This window comes from Aspergillus heteromorphus (assembly GCF_003184545.1).
Source record: "Aspergillus heteromorphus CBS 117.55 chromosome Unknown BO70scaffold_15, whole genome shotgun sequence".
Lineage (NCBI taxonomy): Eukaryota > Fungi > Ascomycota > Eurotiomycetes > Eurotiales > Aspergillaceae > Aspergillus > Aspergillus heteromorphus.
Genome location: NW_020290420.1, coordinates 267,017 through 289,834, shown reverse-complemented (window position 1 = coordinate 289,834; position 22,818 = coordinate 267,017). Strand labels below are relative to the sequence as shown.

At 55.3% G+C, this 22,818-nt stretch overlaps 8 protein-coding genes across 8 annotated transcripts; 4 read left to right on the top strand and 4 right to left on the bottom strand.

Annotated features, from left to right (window-relative positions):
- Window positions 1–214: 214 nt before the first annotated feature.
- Window positions 215–5,685, bottom strand: BO70DRAFT_397113 (putative PHD transcription factor (Rum1); the record flags this gene model as incomplete). The annotated part of the gene is made up of 5 exons (XM_025546671.1): window positions 215–1,340; window positions 1,401–4,072; window positions 4,126–4,220; window positions 4,278–5,199; window positions 5,320–5,685. 5 exons carry the CDS (start codon window positions 5,683–5,685, stop codon window positions 215–217), a joined length of 5,181 nt encoding a protein of 1,726 aa, XP_025398653.1.
- A 3,337-nt stretch (window positions 5,686–9,022) lies between these two features.
- On the top strand, window positions 9,023–10,345 carry BO70DRAFT_293133 (structure-specific endonuclease subunit SLX1; the record flags this gene model as incomplete). The annotated part of the gene is made up of 2 exons (XM_025539428.1): window positions 9,023–9,270; window positions 9,325–10,345. The coding sequence occupies 2 exons, from the start codon at window positions 9,023–9,025 to the stop codon at window positions 10,343–10,345; spliced, it is 1,269 nt and encodes a 422-aa protein (XP_025398652.1).
- A 49-nt stretch (window positions 10,346–10,394) lies between these two features.
- On the bottom strand, window positions 10,395–11,122 carry BO70DRAFT_353354 (bifunctional thymidylate/uridylate kinase; the record flags this gene model as incomplete). The annotated part of the gene is made up of 2 exons (XM_025541828.1): window positions 10,395–10,924; window positions 10,987–11,122. The coding sequence occupies 2 exons, from the start codon at window positions 11,120–11,122 to the stop codon at window positions 10,395–10,397; spliced, it is 666 nt and encodes a 221-aa protein (XP_025398651.1).
- A 690-nt stretch (window positions 11,123–11,812) lies between these two features.
- Window positions 11,813–13,720, top strand: BO70DRAFT_362794 (tRNA-ribosyltransferase family protein). Its single transcript, XM_025543403.1, has 3 exons — window positions 11,813–12,079; window positions 12,168–13,176; window positions 13,256–13,720. Exons 1-3 carry the CDS (start codon window positions 11,854–11,856, stop codon window positions 13,440–13,442), a joined length of 1,422 nt encoding a protein of 473 aa, XP_025398650.1. The 5' UTR covers window positions 11,813–11,853; the 3' UTR covers window positions 13,443–13,720.
- A 274-nt stretch (window positions 13,721–13,994) lies between these two features.
- BO70DRAFT_337980 (methylenetetrahydrofolate reductase (NAD(P)H) MET12) lies at window positions 13,995–16,451 on the bottom strand. Its single transcript, XM_025541176.1, has 2 exons — window positions 16,313–16,451; window positions 13,995–16,217 (listed from the first exon to the last, which is right to left on the bottom strand). The coding sequence occupies exons 1-2, from the start codon at window positions 16,397–16,399 to the stop codon at window positions 14,208–14,210; spliced, it is 2,097 nt and encodes a 698-aa protein (XP_025398649.1). The 5' UTR covers window positions 16,400–16,451; the 3' UTR covers window positions 13,995–14,207.
- Window positions 16,452–17,198: 747 nt separating this feature from the next.
- Window positions 17,199–17,714, top strand: BO70DRAFT_254765 (uncharacterized protein; the record flags this gene model as incomplete). Its single annotated transcript, XM_025538836.1, has 2 exons — window positions 17,199–17,504; window positions 17,562–17,714. Coding segments are annotated over 2 exons (459 nt in total), but the record flags the coding sequence as incomplete, so codon positions are not given.
- Window positions 17,715–17,828: 114 nt separating this feature from the next.
- Window positions 17,829–18,989, bottom strand: BO70DRAFT_429832 (nucleoside diphosphate kinase). Its single transcript, XM_025548103.1, has 7 exons — window positions 18,875–18,989; window positions 18,665–18,695; window positions 18,550–18,593; window positions 18,391–18,494; window positions 18,260–18,325; window positions 18,143–18,207; window positions 17,829–18,091 (listed from the first exon to the last, which is right to left on the bottom strand). The coding sequence occupies exons 1-7, from the start codon at window positions 18,889–18,891 to the stop codon at window positions 17,957–17,959; spliced, it is 462 nt and encodes a 153-aa protein (XP_025398647.1). The 5' UTR covers window positions 18,892–18,989; the 3' UTR covers window positions 17,829–17,956.
- Window positions 18,990–19,285: 296 nt separating this feature from the next.
- Window positions 19,286–22,520, top strand: BO70DRAFT_337969 (glucan 1,3-alpha-glucosidase ROT2). The gene is made up of 3 exons (XM_025541175.1): window positions 19,286–19,533; window positions 19,594–20,335; window positions 20,388–22,520. The coding sequence occupies exons 1-3, from the start codon at window positions 19,449–19,451 to the stop codon at window positions 22,450–22,452; spliced, it is 2,892 nt and encodes a 963-aa protein (XP_025398646.1). The 5' UTR covers window positions 19,286–19,448; the 3' UTR covers window positions 22,453–22,520.
- The last annotated feature ends 298 nt before the right edge of the window (window positions 22,521–22,818 follow it).

Sequence of the window (22,818 nt, the reverse complement as noted above, 5' to 3'; positions counted from 1 at the left end):
TGAACCACACAAAGCCACCAGGAAAGACTTGAACGCCGCAGAATGCCACGGCCATGCAACGTTAACAGATCAGTAGAGAAGACGAGTTGCGAGATAGGGAAACCTAGGACATCCCAACATAAGAGCCCACCACATACACTGTCCCCATGTAGGGCGGAAGAAAGATAGAATCGCACGAGGAAAAAGGGTATAAGATTTTGCGCTGCCACTCGGATCAGAGCTCATCCGCACTGTCGTCTGCGTCAGCTTGGCCGTTGGTCCCCCCATTGGCTTTCGCATCTAGTGAGGCTCCATCCCGCATGGAGTTGGCATCATCGTCACTATTGCTCACGTCGAGAGCCTCGAGCGCCTCATTGGCATGCATGTTGTCCATAGGCTCCGGTTCCTGCTCGGCCTCGGGATATGGCTCCACATCTTGATTGGTCAGATCCGCAAACACATCGTCGAGGTTCCCCCGAGGACTGCTGTCAAATGGATCGCGACTGTCAACATCGACTACGGGAGGCCCATCGTTGGGGTCTCGGTTATATCGGGGAGAGCTGAAGAGGGAGGTATCCAATCCTTGATGAGGCAGAGGCGGGGAACGGGGAGGAAACGAGGGCGAATCCGCGGAAACATGGGGTAGGAAAGCCGAAGAGCCAGGCGCAAAGGCTGGCGTAGAGTCGCTGGCTGGTAAGGAGTAATTGGCAGAGAAAGGATAGGGCAGGTTTTGCGACTCGGTCATTGGCGTCAGCGTAGGACCACCGCGGCCCGACTCTGAGCTGGGTCCATCGCCCAGGAGGGAAGGCCGGCCGGTCTGAGCATCGATCGATTTCCGTTTGTCGAAGGATGGCTGCTTGGTGCGCAGGTGCGGAGGGAGATCCTCCGGCCGCTCAACGCCTAGCTGGGCCATGATTTTCTGCTGCTTCGTTGGACGGGGTTTCCGTGTGGAAAGCGACTGTTCCAAGATCGGTGGAGCTTCCGGCGCAACAGGCGCCCACTTGTGTATCTCCTGTCGGAAAAAGTTCGTCTCATACGCCAATAGAACCTCTGCACCTTCGATTTTCCGTAGATAGAAGATCAACGTGGGGACCTCCTCGGTGGTGGTACAAGCCGCATTCGTGAAGCTCTGTAGGAAATCACGGAAAGTAGTCGCTTGGTTGATGATGTTATCCAAGATCTCCTCTTCGTCGGGCTGGAATGGCAAGCCTTGAATCTCCGCCTGCCAATCGAGGAGATCCTCCAGTTTTGGACGAGCAGCATCGCGGGGAATCTTTTGACGCCAGTCGCAGATAGGGCAGGTATACTTGTCGAACTCTTTGACCTTGCCACGTGCAATCTTCAGGCATTTCCCGTGGTACCTGCGCGCCAGAGTGAGCCCAAGGAACGCGACACTGTAGAATAAAAGCAGGTGGACCTACCATTCATGACAAACCTCGCACTCGATCATCATGCCAGCTTCCGAGTGCCTGCAGATGCAGAATACATCGCGCTTCCGTGACTTCCCACCACCCCACATGCTAGGGACACTGGTGCTCTCCAGCAACCCGTCAGGAGTATTGTCTCGCGACGAGGGTTCCACGGGCGGCCGGCACCGATCCTCCAGGTCAAAGCAGTATGAATTCCTTTTCTCGACGTACTCCATATGGGATTTTAAAATATGCAGCGGGGCATTGGCCTTCCCAAACAGCTTCTTGCCCTTCCTCATCCAATCCTCGTGGCGTTTCTGCTCGCGCTCCAGGTCGATCGCTCCAGTAGGCCGGCTGTTTAGCTCCTCCACGGATTCCATGAGTTCCCGGACTTCCTTGTACATGGGTCGTTTTTGAATATCCGGGTCCCGGCTCCGATCGTATAGGCTTTGGATTTTCTTCTGCGCTTCGCGTTGTTTGGTCAATATAGCATCTACGGCCGAAAGCGTGTCGGGAGAAACCGGGAACCGGGACGCCTGTGCAGACAATGCCTCGAGTTGCTGGTAGTGCACGGCTTCTACGGACATCAACTCTTTGGCTTTTGCCTCCCAGGCCTCACCGTGACGACAGTGGTCCCTGAAGTGGAGCAGGAGCTCGTTGGTTTCCGATAGTCCTAGTTGCTCGCCGGCAAGGATGAGCTCTTTGCATTCCTTCAGCGTCAGGTACTGGTCCCGTTTGCGACGCGCTTCGTCGTTCCATTTCATCTGTCGGAGGATGTGCTCTAGTCCCTCAACCTCGGGTAAGTCCACGTTGAAATTGCGGGCGGATTCCACCAGATCCTCGACTTCCTGGACCGATCGGAGGTGGGGGTTCATGAGGGCAGCGTTAACGTCCTGGCGGAATTTCTCGATCTCGCGGGTCTTCTCTTCCAGAGCCGCCATCTGTGGACAGTCGAACGACAGTTTATCAGCCTCTGCAAGAAGGGCGTAGATGTTTTCTACTCTGCGAACTTCACGATCACGTTCTTCCAGCTGCGCAGCCTTAGAAGTCCCCTTGCGCCAAGCTTTCTCGTTCTTCCTCCGGTTCTGCTGCTTCCGGGTAATGTAATTGGTTGCTTCTTCAACCCACTTATCGCAGCGCTGGACGAAGGCCGCGAGATTTTGGAGACCACGCAAATGGTATGGGATTTTCTCACCTTCATTAAGTAGGTTATGAAGGACCTTTAACTGGGGTTTGGGCTCGTCTTCCAGAATTTTGTCGAGCTTCTCTCCCCAGGCCTCGGGGATCCGGGCGCGTTCCTGGACCTTCAAAACCAGGGCCTTCAGGGCATCGTCGCTCATTCGGTAACGCAGTGTGTGGTCCGGACCAAGTAACCTTTGAGTTAGTGGTTCTCCACAGCAATCATACGTTTCCATGTGGGGCAGGCAAACAGTCTTCCCGGTCTTGTGACAGCGGAACTGTGCGAGGTAGGCAAACGCCTTGCAATACTGGCACTGGTAGTCTTCCTCCGGCAGGTCTTCCTCCTCGACCAAGAACTTAAGCTGGCAGTCGCCAGAAGCTGCCGGGTCTTCGGAATAAAGAGCGCAGTTATGCGGGGCCATCTCACGATGCCGGGCAGCGAAGGCTACTCGATCAGCCAGCTCCCGCGTGCAGGTGCGTTGGAGTGCAGGTGCCAACCATTTCGCGGTCGTGATCGATGAATCACGACCGGCGGCTGTCAGGAGCAGTTCGTCATGCGAGAAACACGGGTGGCGTCGGAAGTCTTGGAGGCGTTGCACACCCGCTGCGCCCCAGGGCTCCCAGTCGGCCGGCGCGAAGTTGACAGCTTCATTAAAGTTGAAGCCATGGTTGAATCCAGCATGGTACGCCTGGGGGAAAGTAATGACAAATTGACCGGCCCGCTGATCAAGAGCATACACGTTGACACCGGCCTTTCTCAGTTGGTCCGGAGGCATCAACGTGACCAGTTGGAAAAGGAGGTCGGGCTGACCCTCAAAGAGTTCGGGGACTGCTGATCTCATCGCTTCCTCAAAGGCCTCCGCATCGGCTCCCGGGATACCGTACCAGGTCTTGGTAGCACCAAAGTGCTGGTAATTGGCCGAGTAAGCGTAGTGATCCTCGTTGTGCCAACAGAACGTCGAAAAACACATGCCGACATAAACCCACGGAACAGTCATGCCAGAAATGTCCGACTTGATGTGACGAAACAATGAGTCTCCATGGAAAGGCATCACGTTGAGATTCCAGGGATCGACCGAGTGCGGGTCCAAAGGATTCCGCTCAATCGTGGGGAAGCCGCTGCCATGCGTCGTCGAGTGGATATCGGCGCCGTACTCGACCTCGACGGTTTCTGTCAAGCTCTCCACCAGTCTCCAAAACTCCCGCTCGACATCATCTTCCGACTCGCGCCTGTGGGTGTTCAGGACGGGATCGAAGGGCATTTTGGAGGCGAAATAGATTTTCTTGAAATTATTCGCCTTCTCCTGGAACTGCTTGAGCGAGTACACTCCACCTTCTTCAAATCCAAATTCCCCTGTACCGACTAGGCACTTGGGACAATGCCAGTCATATTCAGGCACAGTAGTCAGGGGCGGATCGAGACAGGTCTTGTGGTACCCATGGTCACAGCTATCGCACACAAGGATAGACGATCGCTCCTCGGCTTTGCCACATATTTCGCATTTCTAGAATGAGTCAGCAAACGGCGCAACGACTGCAAGGGAGATCGGAAGCCTACATCGCCAATCTTCCGGTTGTCGCTTTTGCGTTGGCGGGGTGGAGCTGGGCGGAGAAGACTCATGTGGGAGCCCGAAACAGTGGGTAGAGGCGCGTCTAAGTTGTTTGTTTAGATTGCAGACAAAGAAATTAGCCCGAAAAACAAATACATACCTTTCCGCAGGCGCTTGCTCCGTCGCCCGTTGGCATCAACTTCACCATTCTCGGGTTGCGATCCACTTTCGTGGCTGATGGCGCGCTTCATCGGCTGACTTCCATGGCCGTTGGAGACAGCGCTGGGATTTGGCGGGGGCTCAGCGATGCTCTTCGGGGTGAGAGAACCGTTATCTACTTCTCGCTTTACGGGAGGACCGCTATTCACCGCGATAAAGGATGGTGATCGATTGACAGCAGTGAATCCACCGGAGCCAGCATTAACAGCCGTAAATCCAGAGGCAATAGGTCGGGGCGGTGTAGGCTCGACCGGAGGGGTGGGCTTCTCCGGGGTCGCCTCAACTTCTTTGGATGCGCTCGGAGGTAGAACGGGATTGCTTAACACCGGCTGAGGCGTGGCCGATGGAGTATTGCTCTCGAGCGACACCGGCTTTTTGGGCATGGGTGAATGATTAGGGGAGGGTGTGTAGGGACCGCCGTGTTCCAGCTCCAGTTGCTGCTGCACCCCGGGCTTGGCCAGACGCAGATACTCTTCATATGGCTGCAGCCATCTTTGATAAGAGTTCTTGAGTGACGTTGAGAGGGAGGACATGATTTTGCCACTGTAGCCCAAGTCGCGACCAATTTCCGCCCATTTTTTCATCTTACAGACCTGGTCAAAACCGCCGCGAACTTCGACGGCCTTCTTCAATTTGTACAGGTCCAAGGGACGTTTGTCGACGCTCGGAAACCGGTTGAGGTTGGTACCATGTTGCTTGTGAAACTTGGCTAGCTGATCGAGATAGTTCAAGTTTGCACGAGTTCCTGGTTCCGGGTCAGAACTGGGCTGCGGAGCTCCACCGGCAGCAAGCTTGGCTGAGCGCGGGGGCATACCTCCTTCAACCGAGTTGAGCTCCTGTCGACGAGTTTTGAAATGGAATCGCTAGGGGGAAAACACGGTGTTAGCCTCATCGCTCTCTATGAAACGCTCCACCCCCAGCCACTGCAACCAGAGACAGCTTCGCAGCAAGCGAAAGTGGCCACAGGACAGCAACCAACATACCTCGGTGTCTATAGCAAATGTGGGCTGCCAATTCTCAGGAGGAATAATCCTGCAAATTCCATATTTCTTTCCCTCCGGCGCGATTTTGCGAATGTATGCCTCGGGGTCTCTAAATTCCTCCTCCGTGGGGCGAAAAGTCGGGGCCTCTTTTAATCCATGGGGACGGACTCGGTGGCTCGGTTCTCGAGGGGCATTGGGCTGCCCCCGTCGTTCGACGGTGGATAGGTCGAGGGGCGCGGATCGGCGAGCGCTCAAAGGCACATTGTGAGAATGCGAAGGGTGAGTGCTAGACGATCGAGCGGGCTGGCGGCTCGCTGGAGGCTGTCCGCCTGTCGAGGAGCCTCCCGTTGAGGCCGGAGCCACCATCTCTTTTAAGCGACAGATGAATTGGGACGAGAGAGAATTTGCGCGTGTTTTACCGCGGACGGAAGGGGGCCAGCGTCCGATGCGAAAAACACATGGAGGAGGACCAGAGTCGATAAAGAGACGATGGGTGATTGCGGGAAGACAACGGACAGCTGGCTAGTCGGGGAGGAAGGGGGAGAGGGGAGGGCGCGTTGAAGGAGAGAGAGAAAGGGAAGGAGGGAGATGGGGAGGGAGGTAAATTGATGATAGAGGGAGGAGGGCAGCAAGCAGATGTCCCAGGGAAGGCCGAGATGAACCCGGGAGGGCTAGTGTGGAGAATCTCGGAACAGGAACAAGGATCGAGTAAAGTCACGACAAGGACGGTCCGGCAAAAGCAAGTGCGCGGTGGTGGTGGGAGAAGGGAATATTTAATCAGTAGTAGTGCAGCAGGAAGTTAGTACCGAGCAATAGCATTTGGGGGGGGGGGGGGGGGGGAGGGAGATGGTTGTGAATTAGCAAGAGTGACGATTGGAGGAATTGGCCGTAGCCGGAAGTAGTAGTTCGTGGGTAGGCCAGTTGGGTCAGGCCAGGTAAGGTCAGCTCAGGTCAGGTCAGGTATAGTAGGGCAGGGTGTTGGGTTTAGGTAAGTAATCGGACTAAAAGTGCTGTAGTTGGAGGGTGTGGGTAGTAGATAGAACTAGAGCAGGTATCTACCTATCTAGGTCGATACGGCAGTAGGTACGACCTCCTAGTACCTATCTAGGTAGATGAGATGATACTAAACGGTGGGAAAGTGGATCGAGGGAAGCTGAAGAAACACTCAGATCCCGAGTCCATGGAAGGAGAAAAAGGCCAAAGGGGGGGGGGGGAAGGGAAAAAAAATAAGGGAAAAAAAGAAAAGGAAAAAGGGCAGCCGGATGACGGACAGAGAGAAGAAGCCAGCCAGAGAGAGAGAGACAGACAGACAGACAGACAGAGGGAGAATGATTTGCATTTGGCTTCACGGCCTCAGGCCCGGTAGCGAACGAACCCTGAAGCGGTAATGCTCCCTACCGAACGGGATCAGCCAAGCTTACCGTACTCCGTATGGAAAGATACCTCTTCCCCATCCCGTCCACTTGCCCGCAAACGGTGATGTAACGACTCGGAGCAGAGGAACTGGAACCTGCCCGGGCCATATTGTAAACTCAATACAGCCCAGGTCGTGCCGTACTGCTAGCTACTAGTTGTTGTCGACGGACCATTGAACTTCTTACTACTAGGAAAGGATGTTAGGATGGGGCTGGGAATAGTTACCACCTCCGTTCTAGTAAGTACCCGGGAGGTATGTACTTACAGTAGCTGTGTGCAACTCAGGACTCAGGTACCAATCTAGGTACCTTCATATCAGGCTATCAGCATATGGCTGAACGTTTGTACTACAAACCCTTCTCCCCTCTCCTTCGAGAACATTAAAGAGGCCCTTATTTCGTTCTCCTTTAGTTCTTTTGCATGCAGATACTATCTAGGTACATCCGATAAGTAGGACAGCGGACAGGAGTCCAGTCCCTGAGGCTGGAAAAGCGAAGGATAAAACGAGGCAAGAAGCTATATGCATGCTTTCAGTTACCTGCCCATTTTCATTTGTCATTTACCTTGTTATTGTGGAAAACAAAAAGACAAAAAGACAAAAGACAAAAAAAAAAAAAAAAAAAAAAAAACACAAAAACACAAAAAAAGATACTATCAGAGTGCCTGGGTAAGCAAATTGCCCACGTCGGATGGCAGGATACCAAAGTTCCATCGGAAGCGTATTGGGGGTGTAATGGAACATTACGGCCGGATACTACGTTGACCTTCCTTCCTTCCAGGGGAACGGAGTGGCCGGTTGCTTAGCTCAACCATATCAAGGCTTTATCCTCACGTCGCGAGACTTCTTGCCTGCTGAAGGGCCCCCCTGGACTTGAATCTGCCATGGAGAGAGACTAGCGAAGCACGACACAATACTAACCATATACTGGAGTAGCCAGAGAAATAAATTGGAACCTCCGTCTGCCAAGTCCCTGAACTCCGACGGAACAGAGGGAGACAGAAAAGGTGTGGTGGGTGTTGGGGGAAAAGAGAGAGAGAGAGAGAGAGAGAGAGAGAGAGAGAGAGTCTGAAGGGATCAAGGTATGATACGCATTCCTGAGTGTGACACGTCAACCATGGTCCGGAACCGACCATAAAATATCGCAAAATGATTCAGACCAAAAGCCAAAAGCACACAGAAAAGGTGCGTCCCTCTTACTGTCAACACTTCCTTCCCGCTGGCAAGGGACCTGACCTGGAATGGAAATGGCTACTGGCGTCCTGTCCTTCGTCCTCACTGGTCTATCCCAGGGCCAGAGGAGGTAAAATCATGCAATGCTCACTTCCCTAGCCCACTCAGGGCCGATTTTTTATTTTAAATCACATGGGTCTGGCGTTTCCGGACTCGGGGGATCCAGCCCGTACTTACTTACGGACCGCTGCAATGCGGGTGAGATGGGATGGGGGGGGAAGACCGTGGGTGAACTGGGCGTTGGGTGTACCTTTGTATCTAGCCCTCTAACCCTCTCTCTCTCCCCCTCTGCCTCCTCCACATCCGTCGTTGTCAGTCAGCGAACGTCAAGCTCGACCGTCAATCAGCTGCAGCGTCATCTGCAGTACTTATGCCCAGCTGTAGGTAGTAAGTACTAGTACTACTGTCCACCCGGCTGATTAGATGCTGGCTGTAGACTTTCTAGACTCGTGTTTTCTTTTTCCAGCGCCCTTTTTGCGTTTCTCCTCCCTCGTCTTACCGGCAGTGTTGGTTCTTTGTCCGCTTCATTGGGACTGGTGTCATGCCATGCATTGTCCCAATGAGGTTATTTGGTCGCAACAGGGCAGCAGCCCCTGGATTGCAGAGCCGGCCAGGGTAAGGTTTCGTTGCCATGCTTGCGTTGAGCCGCAGCCAGTGGGTGTCGATGGTGGTTGCCTCAGGCATACAAGAGCCCCCCCTCTTGTGTAATTTGAAACAATTGAATATACTACGGAGTAACTGGATGAGAATCGCAAAACAGAACATAAGTCGTAAAGGAGTTTGTAATCCGATGTAAATAAGACGTTCAGGATGAGAATCGGTCGCGAGTTTAATCGTGTCTGTCATGTGACCCTCACACATGGATCTCGGACGCCCCGAATCGGATCGTAAACATCCACCACCGTCCTCGCATATCTCTTAGACAAGCAAAAGCAAGTGCACGGACAGGTCAGAAACCCATGCTGCACTTGTGCGGATGTCTTGGGTATATTGATCCGTATCGTTCCTGACTTGATTACCTCGAACCCTCGAGCACCCTTCGGTTGATCTATCGCCATGGATGAGGCAGAAGTCGACCATACTAAACCGATCCCCGCGTTCTACTGCTGCTATCTGCTGCGATCGACCAAGAAGCACATCTCACTGTATATTGGCTCGACTCCACACCCTGCGAGGCGACTCGCACAGCACAATGGCGACTCCAAGGGCGGCGCCCGTAAGACCGCAAAAGATGACAGGAGACCATGGGAGATGGTCCTGCTCGTGGAGGGCTTTACAAGCCGCGTTGCCGCGTTGCAATTCGAGTAAGTGAATTCCCCGCATGCAGTCGATGACCGTTCATCTAATGGATTTTGTAGATGGGCGTGGCAGAATCCAAAATTGTCTTGGCAGCACCCCGTAAATCGCCGGGATTTGGAACTGGATACTACATGCGACAACGCTCGAGCGGCTCAGAACAACCCAAAAGCGCCAACGACCAAACGCCGAGGTCGTGGCTCCCGAAGGTCGCTCAAATACCATTTAGAAGACCTGCATGTCTTTCTACGCTCCCCCTACTTCTCAAAATGGCCCCTGAAGTTACGCTTCTTCAATGCGGACGTGTATCAGCTGTGGACGAGCTGGTGCGACCGCGTGGATGGCTTGCTTCCCGACCATGTCAGGCTCATTTTAGATGGGGACTGCCCCAAGGATCACTCGCACGACGAAGGCGACCTGCGGGTTAGAAACGTCACTTATATGAAGGCCGACTATAGCCCGATTCACGACTACGTAGAGAAGGCCAATTTTATGCTGGACGATCCGGAGGATCTGCGTTGCAAAGTCTGCCAAGCACAGATCCTTCCACAAGAAGACTTGGCGGTGGTCTGCCCTCAGGTGGACTGCCACTGCATCAGTCATCTATTGTGTCTATCAACCAAGTTTCTGAATACCGCCAAAGAGCCAGACCAGCTCGTTCCGATTGATGGCAACTGCCCCGCGTGCAACAAGGTTGTTCAGTGGTCAACGATGATGCAAGAATTAAGCCTTCGGAATCGGGGGCCAAACGAGACCCGTGCAATACTTCGAAAGGCAAAGCGAGATGGTGCTAAAGCACGTGGCCGTGTCCCTAAAACAAGCGCTGCCGGCGAAGTGGGTAGCATCATGGAAGAACAAGGCCATAAATCTGCACTAGTTGGAAGCTCAGTTGTCGATACAGGCGACAATCTGAATGTGGACTTCCAGGATGATGCCAGTTTGGACGATAACTGGGCGGAGTCGACAGAATTCGATATGGAACCGGACATGGGGGACGCATCAGGGGCCCCTGAGACAGAATCACATAGGGTCGAAATCGTTATAGAAGACAGTGACACCGACGGGCTGGGGGATCTGGGATGACACCCTGGTTTCCTTGAATATTCCCTCGCCAATGATTATCAGGACAGGACTAAACGGCGATGGATGCGAATCGCTTCAATGGCCCAATGGAGTCCAGACGAGCAATACAGTCGACTGCGCTCTTCTCAATGTCTATCGAGACATCTGGGAATGCCCTACCGGCATCAAGTACTTGAATGTTACCGCTCTGCTGTACGCGGAAGATTGTTTGGAACAACTCGCGCACGCGGCTTTGCATGGTCTCATTCTCATAACGTTCGGCACCGAATCCACCGCGCTTCGCAGCTTCCCCCGGGGCAATACTCAGGAAAAGACAGAGGTCGGGTTGGGGCAATCCGATTTCTGGCATCCATGCCCACTCCAGGGACAAAGTCGGGTTGGATTTGGCGGCGGAGTATACGGCACCGGAATAGGAATAACGGTCCACGATCACGGTGATGCCAGCTGCTATGTCTTCCTCGATGCTCCGCGCAATCTCCCAGCGATTGGCGGAGAAAAGGAGATGGATGGAATGGTCGTCCAACTGCGACTGGCCACGTAGGTAGTCATCGATCAACTTTCCAATGGGAGTGGTCCGGTCTGGAAGGACGGATGGGTTAGCGCGATGACTGTTCTGTACCAGGATGTGGGATGTTGCGTACCTGGGAAACGGATGTACTTCACCGAGTGGCCTAATTCTTGCAATTTGTCGCGTAGAGACTCGCATTGACTGGATTTGCCCGCGCGGTCCAGGCCTTCGACAACGATGAGCGCCCCGCGGCGCGAGTGAGCTGCCATGTTGGGGCGGTGGGATACAAAAGAGAGATCTCGGTCGGTGGGTAAATCAGGCTGTACCAGTCAGAGATGGAAGAATTGCAGGCCAACAAGAAGTGGAAGTGGACTTTCGGGGGCAGAAGGTGGAGGTTGAAAGTTGAAAGTTAAAAGTACTTGAAGGATCCCCTCATTTCATCGCGCTCGACCGCGTCGTGTCGACGATCACCTGGATGGGGTTAGCCTGGCCGAGTCGGGTATAGCGCATGTTCCGCTCATGTCGGAGGATTGTGTCTGGATGGATGGATGGATGGATGGATGGGCACATCCACTGTTCGCTGTAGCATTAAATAATCACAAAGATGTGGCCGTGACCTCGAGTAGGCCCTCATGTGGCCCTCATAATTCAAAAGGCAGAAAAAAGGTCCATGGTCACCAGTCTGGCGTTAGAACGTACCAAGGGACATAACCCGTCTGACTGGGTTCAACCTATTCGGGGTCCAAGAGTCTAGATTCTCCCATAATGCGCAAATCTCCACGTAGAACGAAAACGTTCATTAACATCCAGCTTGTGTAGACGTCAACTGCGGCGTTGGGATAGTCTCGTCGATAGAGCTTGGCGGGAGGCAGATCGCGAGTGGGGGAAGGAACATTTTCTCAGGCACACACGGCCTGCCCATCTTCTTCTTCTCCACCTCCACCTCCACCCATCCTTCTCAACTTCCCACCCCCGTCCCCCACGTCTCTCCAGGGTCGCGATGGGCTCCGAGTCCTCCCCGCAATCGCCAGATGAGATGCTCTCCTTCAATGTCACGCCCTCCGTCCTATCCCCGCGACTCGGAAGACTAGCCATCGCCGGCAGGAAGCCCATCTCCACGCCGCATTACATCCCGCTGTCCTCCCGCGGAATCGTCCCCCATATTGCCCAGGATGTGATGCGCGATCACACGGCCATCGGCAGTCTCTTCGTCGGCCTGGAAGATTGTACGTCATCCAAATTCCCCATACCGACCAGTCGCGATCAAGCCGGAGCACCCCCGCTGACATGAATGCCCATCGGGGCCCAGATCAGTCCTAGAAAGACAAACCCCCAAAGAACCGCTACCCCCAGCGTACATGATTCCCACAGCCCAGGGTGAATCCGCCCTGCGCAAGTTCATCTCGCTCCCCGATGACTTCCTCTTGATCATGGGCCCGCGCCGCGAGCCCTCGATCACATGCCCTCCGTCCAACACGCCCAATTCCGTCGCCATCTACACAGCCGTCGGGTTCAGACAGCTCGAGGCGCGCCAATACATCCATGCCGTGCAGAACCTCAACCCCGACATCGTCGTGGGCCTCGCAGACCTCGTCCTGGGACATACACCGGGTCTCAAACGGCGCGGAAAGATGGTCGACAGAACGCATGCGTTCACCACGCACGCCACTGGGCAGCTCTACGGCAGCTCCGTTCCCATCGAGAACCGATCCAAGACGGCTTATTTCGCGCCCGTCCTTCCCCTCGAGAACGCCGAACAGTCGATATACATGGACGATCTCGAAGACGAACTTCGCCCACATATCTCCGGTCTGGCGCTGTACGAATCCGCCTCGCTATCAGCGATCTCCGAGCCTCTTGGGGATCTCCCCCGACTGCTCTTCAGCGCACCAGCAACCCCCCACGATATCCTCCGCGACGTCTCTCTTGGCGCCGATCTCCTCACTATCCCCTTCGTCACCGTCTGCTCCGACGCCGGCATCGCCTTAGATTTCACCTTCCCCGCCAACTCCACCACCACCGACCCTCAACCCATGGCCTACGACCTCTGGTCATCCTCCTACACAACAGACACCTCCACCCTCTCCGGCTCCTGCCAATGTTTCACCTGCCGCAACCACCACCGCGCCTACATCCACCACCTCCTCTCCGCAAAGGAAATGCTCGCCTGGACCCTCCTCCAAATCCACAACCACCACACCATGGACGCCTTCTTCTCCCAAATCCGCGACAGCATCGCACGAGACACCTTCGAAACAGACGTCCAGGCCTTCCAAAAGGCCTACGTCTCCGAATTGCCTGAGCCTACCGGCCAGGGCCCAAGGTACTTCCCCATCAACCCCCTGCTTCTCTATAAAACAACACCACCTAAACAAAACCGAACTAACACTGCTCCCTCCCAGACTCCGCGGCTACCAACTCCCCGCATCCGGCGCCAACCAACCCCGTCGCTTTCCCCGCGTATACGGCCGCCTCGACGACGCAGTGGAGAAGTTCACTGAGTCGCAGTCGCAGTCCTCCGTCGCTACCCCTGATACCGGCGCCGATGGGCTCGAAGAACACGGGTTTGCGCAGAAAGAGATATCTTAAATATATCATTCGTGACCTGTATGGTCTCGTGATGCAAGGTCAAGGGAAGAGTTGCGATATAGGGGTTGGGGTGCTATTGCTGCGGAGTATCATGGTGTTTTTGTTGTTGGGATTGGTTGGGTTGGGTAGTTGGTTAGTTCATTGGTCAGTGTGATCTATGACGTCGTAGAGACCCGTAGAGAACTACCTTATTACTACTACATGGTATATAGATGGATGGATGGATGGATGGATGTGTGCATGGAATGCGTTGCTGCATAGCATGGCTTAGATGGGAATTGCATATCATTTCTTGGTTTTTCTTTTTCCTTATTTTTTTTTTTTTTGGTTTCTTGGTTCCATCGTGGTGTCTACATCAGAAGATAAGGTAGATAGAAAGATAGTCTGCTGTAAACACGCTATTCAATAAATTCCATACTCTATTTTGATCCGTCCTATATCGTATCCATATATAGTGACACACATACACACACTGACACACTGATACACAAAGACAGATACCCAAGAAAAAGTAGATAGGTAGGTAGCACAATGGGTCGATCGGACGGCAGCAAAAAAAAAAAAAAAAAAAAAAAAAGACCAAAACCAAAACCAAAATTATAAACATCATACATAGTACTTATTATGTACTACACATACCACATACCACGTAAAGCAAAGCAAGTAGGATACCCTGACCAAGCCAGCGGGCAGGGATTAAAGGAGGATAGATAGATAGTTGAGTGGTTGAGGGGTTGAGTGATTGGGGAATGTATAATGACTTGACTAGCAGTTAGCCAATTCCCTCCACATCCACTTAACCTCGTCCTCTTCCTCCTCGGAGCCGACCTCGGTACCGGCTCCGAATTCCTGCCCGACGACGCAGACGAGCCAGACGTCGTTCTTGGTCTGGTCGAGGAAGCGCTCCGAGGCGGAGTTCTTGGGGTAGATGCGACGCCATTCGTCCCAGATGCGGTAAGCCTCGTCGCCCCAGGCGCGGAAGCTGACTTCCTCGATGATGGTGGGGGAGACGATCTCCTTGCCGCGGAAGACGCCCCAGGTGACGGCGTTGACGTTGGCCGGGTTGATGTCGATGGGGTCGGCGTCGTCAGGGTTGGGGCCGGGCAGGGAGGACTCGAAGTCGCCGGCGGCGTTGGTGGCGAACCAGGCGAGTTTCTCGTGGCCGTGTTTCTGGAAGAGGGGCTTGAGGACGGATTGGAAGTCCTTGTCCGGGCAGAAGAACTCGACGAAGGGCTTCTGGAAGACGAAGCCCTCGCCGGGAGGGCCCCAGCCGAAGATGGGGTCGTCGCTCCGGACGCCGTTGATGGCAGGCTGGGAGGCCAGCGTCCACCAGTTCTTCTTGTCGATCAGGGTGAGAAGTTCGGAGCGGATGACGGCGGTCTCGGCGTTCAGGCCGCTGGTGTTCTCTTCGGCGCCGCCCTCAGACCACGGCACCATGTGCAGTTCTCCGGAGACGTGGCGGCGGAAGAGCGCGCTGATGTCTTCGCGGGTGACGGGGAAACCCCAGATGCGGCGGGCGACGGACGGTTGGACGTGCAGGGACGGTCCGTAGCCATCGATTTCTCCGAAGGCGGGGGAGCGAGCGTCACCCCAACGACCGTTGGGGAAATCATCCCAGGTGGCTTCTCTGCCGAGAGCACCCAGACCTTCCGAGATCTGGAGGGTCGTGCTGCGGTCTGGTGGCTGGGCGGGTAGGCCTGCGCTCAAGGCCAACGCCTCGTGCGTGACGGAGTGGTTTGAGGATGCTTCGGAGGCCTGGAGCTTGTCGACAATAACACGGTTGTGGGGGATAGAGCTGACGGACGAACGGCGACTGGTGAGGTTGCGGATCTGGGCTCCATTCGGGGCGAGATACGACGAGGAGTCGAGAGCAGACAGGTTTCCGCCGTCCGCCAGTGCCTCGCCATCATCGTATTCAGAGTAAGGAGGGATGAGGTCACAGCGCTCGAGAATGAAGGAGACTGTCTTCTCCAGATTCAGCGTGTAGAAATGGAAACCGCGCTGCCCGGAGTTGGGAAGTTCCCGGATGCCATGCACGATGTTGCTGATAATGTCCACACCGATACGCTTCACGGCATCGTCGTCATGCTTCACCTCCTCCAACTTGGCCAGAATATGGGGCGGGACTTGGACATGACTGAGCTTCGTCACTCTCGTCAGGATCTTGTAGCTGTGAATGGGCATCAGACCAGGGAGGATGGGGATGGTCTTGAAGGCGCCCGATTCGTGGTTCCGTAGTCTGGTCTCGAACTTGGTGTATGCCTCCAGATCATAGGTCAACTGAGTCATGATGAAATCCGCGCCCGCTTGCGTCTTCTCGACCAGGTACGGCAGATCCCTCTCCGGATCCTGTCCATCCTGGAAGTTGTCGGCGGGGTGACCCTCGGGGTACGCAGCGACACCGATGCAGAAGTAGTCGCCGTATTGTTGCTTGATGTACCGCACCAAGTCCACCGCGAAGGTGAAGTCCCGGTTGCTGTCGTCCTCCCCATGGATATTATATTCCTCACTACGAGGCGCGTCACCACGGAGGGCGAGGATGTTCCTGATTCCCAGCACCTTGGCCTCCTCGAGGGCCTCGTCGACCAGAGCGCGGCTCATGTTCGTGCAGGTCAGGTGTAGACATGTCGTCAACTGCAGCTGGCGCTGGCAAATCTCGGCCAGTTCCAGAGATCTCGCGGCGGTACTTCCTCCAGCGCCCCAGGTGACGGTGACGAACAGCGGACGCAAAGCCTGGGCCATGCGCTCCAGACGAGCTTGCAGATTGGCGAAACCCTAGACAGCGATATCCAGATTAGCGATCACCTTGGGCTTGCAGAGCCGGTTTTCATTTCGTGCCGGTGCGGGGAGGGAGTAGAGGCGCGCCCCACCATCTTGGTCTTGGGAGGGAAGAACTCCAGCGAAAAGTAATTCGTGTCTGGCGGCAGAGCCGCGATCTTGTCCGTGATCTTCTCCATGGCGAGATCACACACACTATGGCGGGCGTCGGGGCGGATGCGGAGGAGGGGGAGGAGGAGGGAAGAGCTGAAGGCTGGCGGTGGTGGGGAAGAAGAAGACTTCCTCATGCTAATAATGCTGGGTCGCACGCCGATGGACCCTCCGGAAAGGGCAGAATGACGAATTGCCGACCTCGACTGCCCGAGTCAAGGCTGGGTTACCAAGCCTGCCAGTCCTGCTGGGCGCATGTTGCTCCTTTCTCCGACCCGACAAAAGCAATTGTCTGGCTTTCGTTGCCTCCTGGCTTTGTCTCCATCTTCTCGCTGTGTGCCTGGGCTCTCTGCTTGCTCGGTTAGTGACTCCCTGTCGTCGTACTGAGTTCTTGACGCATGCGTCATCCAGGCACGTCTCACCGGCTCGCATTGGAGAAACTCCGGGCGGATGATGCAGGTCGAGTCTTGTTCCCTGACAATGGCATGATCGAGAGGCATTATTGGCGAGAGAGAGAGAGAGCATCGCTGCCCTTGCCAATGCGCTCGTTGTTTCCCCAGGCACTTTATCGGGGCTGCAAACAGAGCAAACATCCTCTTTCTCCGTCGGACTCGCGATAGACTCAACAATCAGGCTAACATTATCACTGCGATATGACACTTCAGCCCAATTAGACCCCCAAATACCTCCCCAGGGAACCCCCCTCCCTGATTCCATCCCTCCAAAATGCCTCCCCGACCCTCACTCCTCCAACAATTCCGCTTCGCAGCGCGACGCAACCCTCCATCCCACTTCCACTTCCACCGATACTTCTCCACCCCGCGCTCGAAGATATCCCTCGAAAAGGTCCGATTACGTCTATCCAGGCTAAACGACAGTCTCCCTCCCCTCCTCCGCAAATACACCACTCCCCTCCTCGAGGCCCCGTCCGCCCACATCATGTCCTTCGTGCTGCTGCACGAGCTAACCGCCATTGTGCCCATGCTGGGGCTATGGGCTGACTTCCACTATAACGGTCGCCTCCCGGACTTGACCTCCAACGCCTCGTTCCAGGAAAAGACACAGAAGCTGGGGAACTATCTACGGAAGAAGGGCTGGGTGGAGGACGCCGATGTGGATAGTGCTAATAGTGCCGTCGCGGATGCTCGGGGTCGTGAGTCTGACGGGTTTGAGGGGTCGGCTTCGGGTGAGGGTGTGGTGGGCGGTGATAATGAGGGGAAAGGAGTGCGTCTGATTCTGGAGGTTGCGGCGGCTTATACGATAGTAAAGGCTTTGATGCCGCTACGGGTGGTGGTGTCCGTGTGGGCGACGCCGTGGTTCGCGCGTACGGTTTTGGTTCCGACGGAGACGTGGTTTATGAAGACGTTGAGAAGGAAGTGAGCCGGTGGTGTTTGATGACACCGCGCAGGTGCATATAAAATACGGTTTGTACATAAGATTTTGTAGGATACGCTGTGTAGTGGGTGAATGGTTTTTTCATGTTTCTATTTCTCATGACGTCTTTTCTGTATATGTACCTAGGTACGCTCTACATCCCAACACGGGCCGGGCTGCAGACGCTCAGGCGCAAGACCGGGCCGAGAAATTTAGGCCTTCTCGTAGATCCAGTTGAACTGGGCGGAGGTCCACTTCTGGAGCTCGCTGGGGGAGAACCAGAGGGCAATCTCCTTCTGGGCGTTCTCGACGGAGTCGGAGCCGTGGCAGACGTTGCGGCCGACATCCTGGTTGACGGTTAGCGGGGTAGATATGGAGTCAGGGACTGGGATGCTTACGATGGCGTAGTCACCACGGATGGTGCCGGGGGCGGAGGCAAGGGGGTTGGTGGCACCGAGGATGGCTTTGAGACAGTTAGTACATATAGACGAGTGGTCATCAGCGGTGGAACTTACTACGGCCGGTCTTGACGGCGTCACGGCCCTCCCAGACCATGGCGCAGATGGGGCCGCTCAGCATGTCTAGATGTAACGTTAGCATGTTTGGAAGCACATGAAGGTGCTTGATGGCGTTCGGGGCTACTGACAGGAGACGAGACCGGGGAAGAAGGGCTTCTCCTTGAGGTCGGCGTAGTGCTTCTCAAGGTGCTCCTTGCCGGGCTGGCAGAGCTTGAGGGCAACAAGCTTGAAGCTGTAAGACGTCAGTCCCAAGTCCTGTGTGGCATCGAGGTATAGGGGATACGAACCCACGGTTCTCGAAGCGAGAGATGATGGGGCCGACGAGTCCACGCTGTTATCGTCAGTACGGGTTCGATCCGTGACAAGCCGGCGTAGCCATCGTAAAGGCACTGTCATTCATACCTGGACACCGTCGGGCTTGATGGCAATGAAGCTATATCAATTGGTTAGCAGGAGCATGGCAAGGAGGGAGGAGGGGTAGATGGGGGGGGGGGGGGGGCAAGGCTGGCTGTCCTCGAGGACCTCGAGGGAGAGGACAGAGCGGCTAAGGGTGAGGGGCAGGATGGAGGGGTAAAGTGTGAGGATAGAGCATAGGAGATGGGATCAACTTACGTCTGCTCGGTAGACATTTTGAGGGATGGAATAGTATGAGATACGATTGGGGAAACAAGAGGGAAAGGAAAGAAGCAGGGCCGGCGTGAGTTGGCGAAAAATATAAGGAGGGACCGCAAACGCTGTGTGGGGCAGCAGAGGAGGGGCAGCAAACTACGCCGTCGCCGTCTGCCACTCACAGCCGCCCATCGCGGGCGTGGGCTGAGCTGAGGGTGGCTGCCTGACTGCCTGATCCCTGGCTCCTATGTCAAGGCCTCACCGCCTCAGGCGTCTCGTCTCAGGCTCCCAGGTGTCAAATCAAACCCCGTACTGTCCAATCCGGACTAGCGCCACGCTAACCCAAGCAGGAGCTTCCCCCCCCATCGGCATCTCCATCTGGCCAGCCTGGAACTATCCTTGATCGCCCTGTATCTACGATCTCCTCGGTACATGTCACCCTTCCCCTGCAACATACACCGGCCTTCTTTCTGTGTGGGACCTTCGCCTCTGGTAGATGCAGGTCGGCGCGCCAGTGGCTGCTGATACTTCTTCCTTCGGAGGTTGAGTGTCTCTGATTGCATCTGTTAGCTCAACCATGGCCGGCGCCCGGCCACTGTCCACCCGTTGGACCCTACTGCTGTCGTTGGTCGTCCTACTTGGATGCCTCGTCATCCCCGGAGGTGCGCGTTTCTCTTCACCTGTGCACTTCTCCGCTCTCCAGCTCTGACAATCCCTCGCAGTCACCGTGAAACACGAGAACTTCAAGACATGCTCCCAATCCGGCTTCTGTAAGCGGAACAGAGCGCTCGCGGACGATGTATCCGCCAAGGGGCCATCTTGGACCTCCCCATACCAACTCGACCCTTCGTCGATCGAATTCAAGGACGGCCAATTGCGCGGAACTATTCTCAAGGCGGTCTCGGCCGATGAGCAGGTCAAGCTGCCGGTTGTCGTCTCCTTCCTCGAGTCCGGCGTCGCACGAGTCGTTGTCGACGAGGAGAAGCGGGTGAACGGTGATATTGAGCTGCGGCACAACAGCCAGGCACGCAAGGAACGCTACAATGACTTGGAGAAATGGGTCTTGGTTGGTGGCTTGGAGCTGAGCAAGTCTGCGACCTTGAGGCCGGAAACCGAGGAGGGCTTCACGAGGGTCTTGTACGGTCCGGACAACAAGTTCGAGGCGGTGATCCGCCACTCGCCATTCAGCGCAGACTTCAAGAGGGACGGACAGACGCACGTTCAATTCAACCACCAGGGCTACCTGAACATGGAACACTGGCGTCAAAAGGTGGAGCGTGAAGGTGATAGCGAGGAGCAATCCCAGGAAGATGAAGCCCGTTGGTGGGATGAGAGCTTTGGCGGAAACACGGACTCGAAGCCTAGGGGTCCCGAAAGTGTCGGATTGGACATCACCTTTCCTGGCTACAGCCATGTTTTCGGTATTCCAGAGCATGCCGACTCCCTCAACTTGAAGGAGACCAGGTAAGCTGGCCTCGCCTCGACCCTCACCTGAGATGGCTAACAGGAATGTCAGGGGTGGAGAGGGCAACCATAACGAGCCTTATCGCCTGTACAATGCCGACGTGTTCGAGTATGAGCTTAACAGCCCGATGACCTTGTACGGCGCTATCCCGTTCATGCAGGCCCACCGCAAAGACTCTACTGTGGGTGTCTTCTGGCTCAATGCCGCTGAAACCTGGATCGATATTGTTAAGCAGACTTCTTCTGCCAATCCTCTGGCTCTCGGCGTGGGCTCCCAAACCGACACCCAAAGTCACTGGTTTTCCGAGTCTGGCCAGCTTGACGTGTTTGTGTTCCTCGGTCCTTCCCCCCAGGAGATCAGCAAGACCTATGGCGAGCTCACCGGCTACACCCAGCTTCCTCAACAGTTTGCCATCGCCTACCACCAGTGCCGCTGGAACTACGTCACGGATGAGGATGTCAAAGAAGTTGATCGCAACTTTGACAAGTACCAGATTCCGTATGACATCATCTGGCTCGACATTGAGTACACGGACGACCGCAAGTATTTCACCTGGGATCCTCTGACCTTCCCGGACCCGATCAGTATGGAGCAGCAGCTTGACGAATCCGAGCGCAAGCTTGTCGTTATCATTGACCCCCACATCAAGAACCAGGACAAGTACAGCATCTCCGCAGAGATGACGAGCAAGGATCTGGCGACTAAGAACAAGGACGGCGAAATCTACGATGGTTGGTGCTGGCCTGGCTCGTCCCACTGGATCGACTGCTTCAACCCGGAAGCTATCAAGTGGTGGGTCGGCCTGTTCAAGTATGACAAGTTCAAGGGAACCCTCGCCAATGTCTTCATTTGGAACGACATGAACGAGCCCTCTGTTTTCAACGGCCCCGAAACCACGATGCCCAAGGATAACCTGCACCATGGCAACTGGGAGCACCGTGACATCCACAATGTGCACGGAATGACCCTGGTCAATGCTACCTACGATGCACTCCTGGAGCGCAAGAAGGGTGAGCTCCGTCGGCCCTTCATCTTGACGCGGTCTTACTACTCCGGGGCTCAACGGATGTCTGCCATGTGGACGGGAGATAACCAGGCCACGTGGGAGCATCTGGGCGCTTCCCTCCCCATGGTTCTCAACAACGGCATTTCGGGATTCCCGTTTGCCGGTGCGGATGTTGGTGGCTTCTTCGGCAACCCCAGCAAGGAGCTTTTGACCCGGTGGTACCAGACCGGCATTTGGTACCCCTTCTTCCGCGCTCACGCGCATATTGACACTCGCCGGCGAGAGCCTTACCTGATCGCCGAGCCACACCGATCCATCATCTCCCAGGCCATCCGCTTGAGGTACCAGCTTCTCCCCGTCTGGTACACTGCCTTCCACGAGGCTTCCGTCAACGGAACGCCCATTGTGCGGCCGCAGTACTATGTTCACCCGGCCGATGAGGCTGGCTTTGCCATCGACGACCAGCTTTACCTTGGCTCGACGGGTCTTCTCGCTAAGCCCGTGGTCTCGGAGGAGGCCACCACGGTCGACATCTACCTTGCCGACGACGAAAAGTACTATGACTACTTCGACTACACCGTTTACCAGGGTGCTGGCCAGAAGCACACGGTGCCTGCTCCCATGGAGAAGGTGCCTTTGCTGATGCAGGGTGGTCACGTCATCCCCCGCAAGGATCGTCCCCGCCGCAGCAGCGGGCTGATGAAGTGGGATCCCTACACTCTGGTTGTGGTCCTGGATAAGAACGGCCAGGCCGATGGCTCGCTGTATGTGGATGACGGTGAAACCTTCGACTACGAGCGTGGAGCCTACATCCACCGCCGGTTCACCTTCCAGGGCTCCACGCTGGTCTCGGAAGATATTGGTACCAAGGGTCCCAAGACGGCCGAGTACCTGAAGGCCATGGCCGGTGTTCGTGTGGAGCGCGTGGTGGTGGTTGACCCTCCCAAGGAGTGGCAGGGCAAGACCAGCGTGACTGTGATCGAGGACGGGGCTTCGGCTGCCAGCAAGGCCTCGATGGAGTATCACAGCCAGGCGGATGGCAAGGCCCCGTACGCCGTGGTGAAGAACCCCAACGTTGGAATTGGGAAGAAGTGGCTGATTGAGTTCTAAGTTGGAGGTTGGGGGAAGTATCAAGTAGACATATATGGATTGTGTTTAGATACCGAATGCATGGTACTTTTGAAGCTTTAAAGACAGTGACTGGTCTTCAATGGGAGTATTCTGCAGTAATACTTCCGTACGGAGTAGTATGTACTAGATGCTATGTAGTGTTTGTTTGTTGTAGAACAGATGGGCCCCAACAAAAGGAGCGGCTCCACAACCCGAGTGGGGCTGACTCAGCGCCAGGCACGCCGCCGATCCGAAACCCGAATCAGGAAGCAAAAAAAAAGGACGCAAAACAGGCGACGCATCCGGGTTTGGCAGTGAACGTTCCATTGGACTTGTCGGTACGGAGTTTCTGGGTCGTCGATCGCA

Coding starts and splice junctions, on each gene's coding strand:
- BO70DRAFT_362794 (XM_025543403.1), top strand. CDS start 11,854: ATGGGCTCCGAGTCCTCCCCGCAATCGCCAGATGAGATGCTCTCCTTC. Junction 12,080..12,167: donor CTTCGTCGGCCTGGAAGATT/GTACGTCATCCA, acceptor GGCCCAGATCAG/TCCTAGAAAGACAAACCCCC. Junction 13,177..13,255: donor CCTACCGGCCAGGGCCCAAG/GTACTTCCCCAT, acceptor GCTCCCTCCCAG/ACTCCGCGGCTACCAACTCC.
- BO70DRAFT_429832 (XM_025548103.1), bottom strand. Junction 18,594..18,664: donor TCAAGCCCGACGGTGTCCAG/GTATGAATGACA, acceptor TGACGATAACAG/CGTGGACTCGTCGGCCCCAT. Junction 18,208..18,259: donor CGCCGTCAAGACCGGCCGTA/GTAAGTTCCACC, acceptor ACTGTCTCAAAG/CCATCCTCGGTGCCACCAAC.
- BO70DRAFT_337969 (XM_025541175.1), top strand. CDS start 19,449: ATGGCCGGCGCCCGGCCACTGTCCACCCGTTGGACCCTACTGCTGTCG. Junction 19,534..19,593: donor ATGCCTCGTCATCCCCGGAG/GTGCGCGTTTCT, acceptor AATCCCTCGCAG/TCACCGTGAAACACGAGAAC. Junction 20,336..20,387: donor CTCAACTTGAAGGAGACCAG/GTAAGCTGGCCT, acceptor CAGGAATGTCAG/GGGTGGAGAGGGCAACCATA.
- BO70DRAFT_337980 (XM_025541176.1), bottom strand. CDS start 16,399: ATGGAGAAGATCACGGACAAGATCGCGGCTCTGCCGCCAGACACGAAT. Junction 16,218..16,312: donor TCCCTCCCAAGACCAAGATG/GTGGGGCGCGCC, acceptor ATCGCTGTCTAG/GGTTTCGCCAATCTGCAAGC.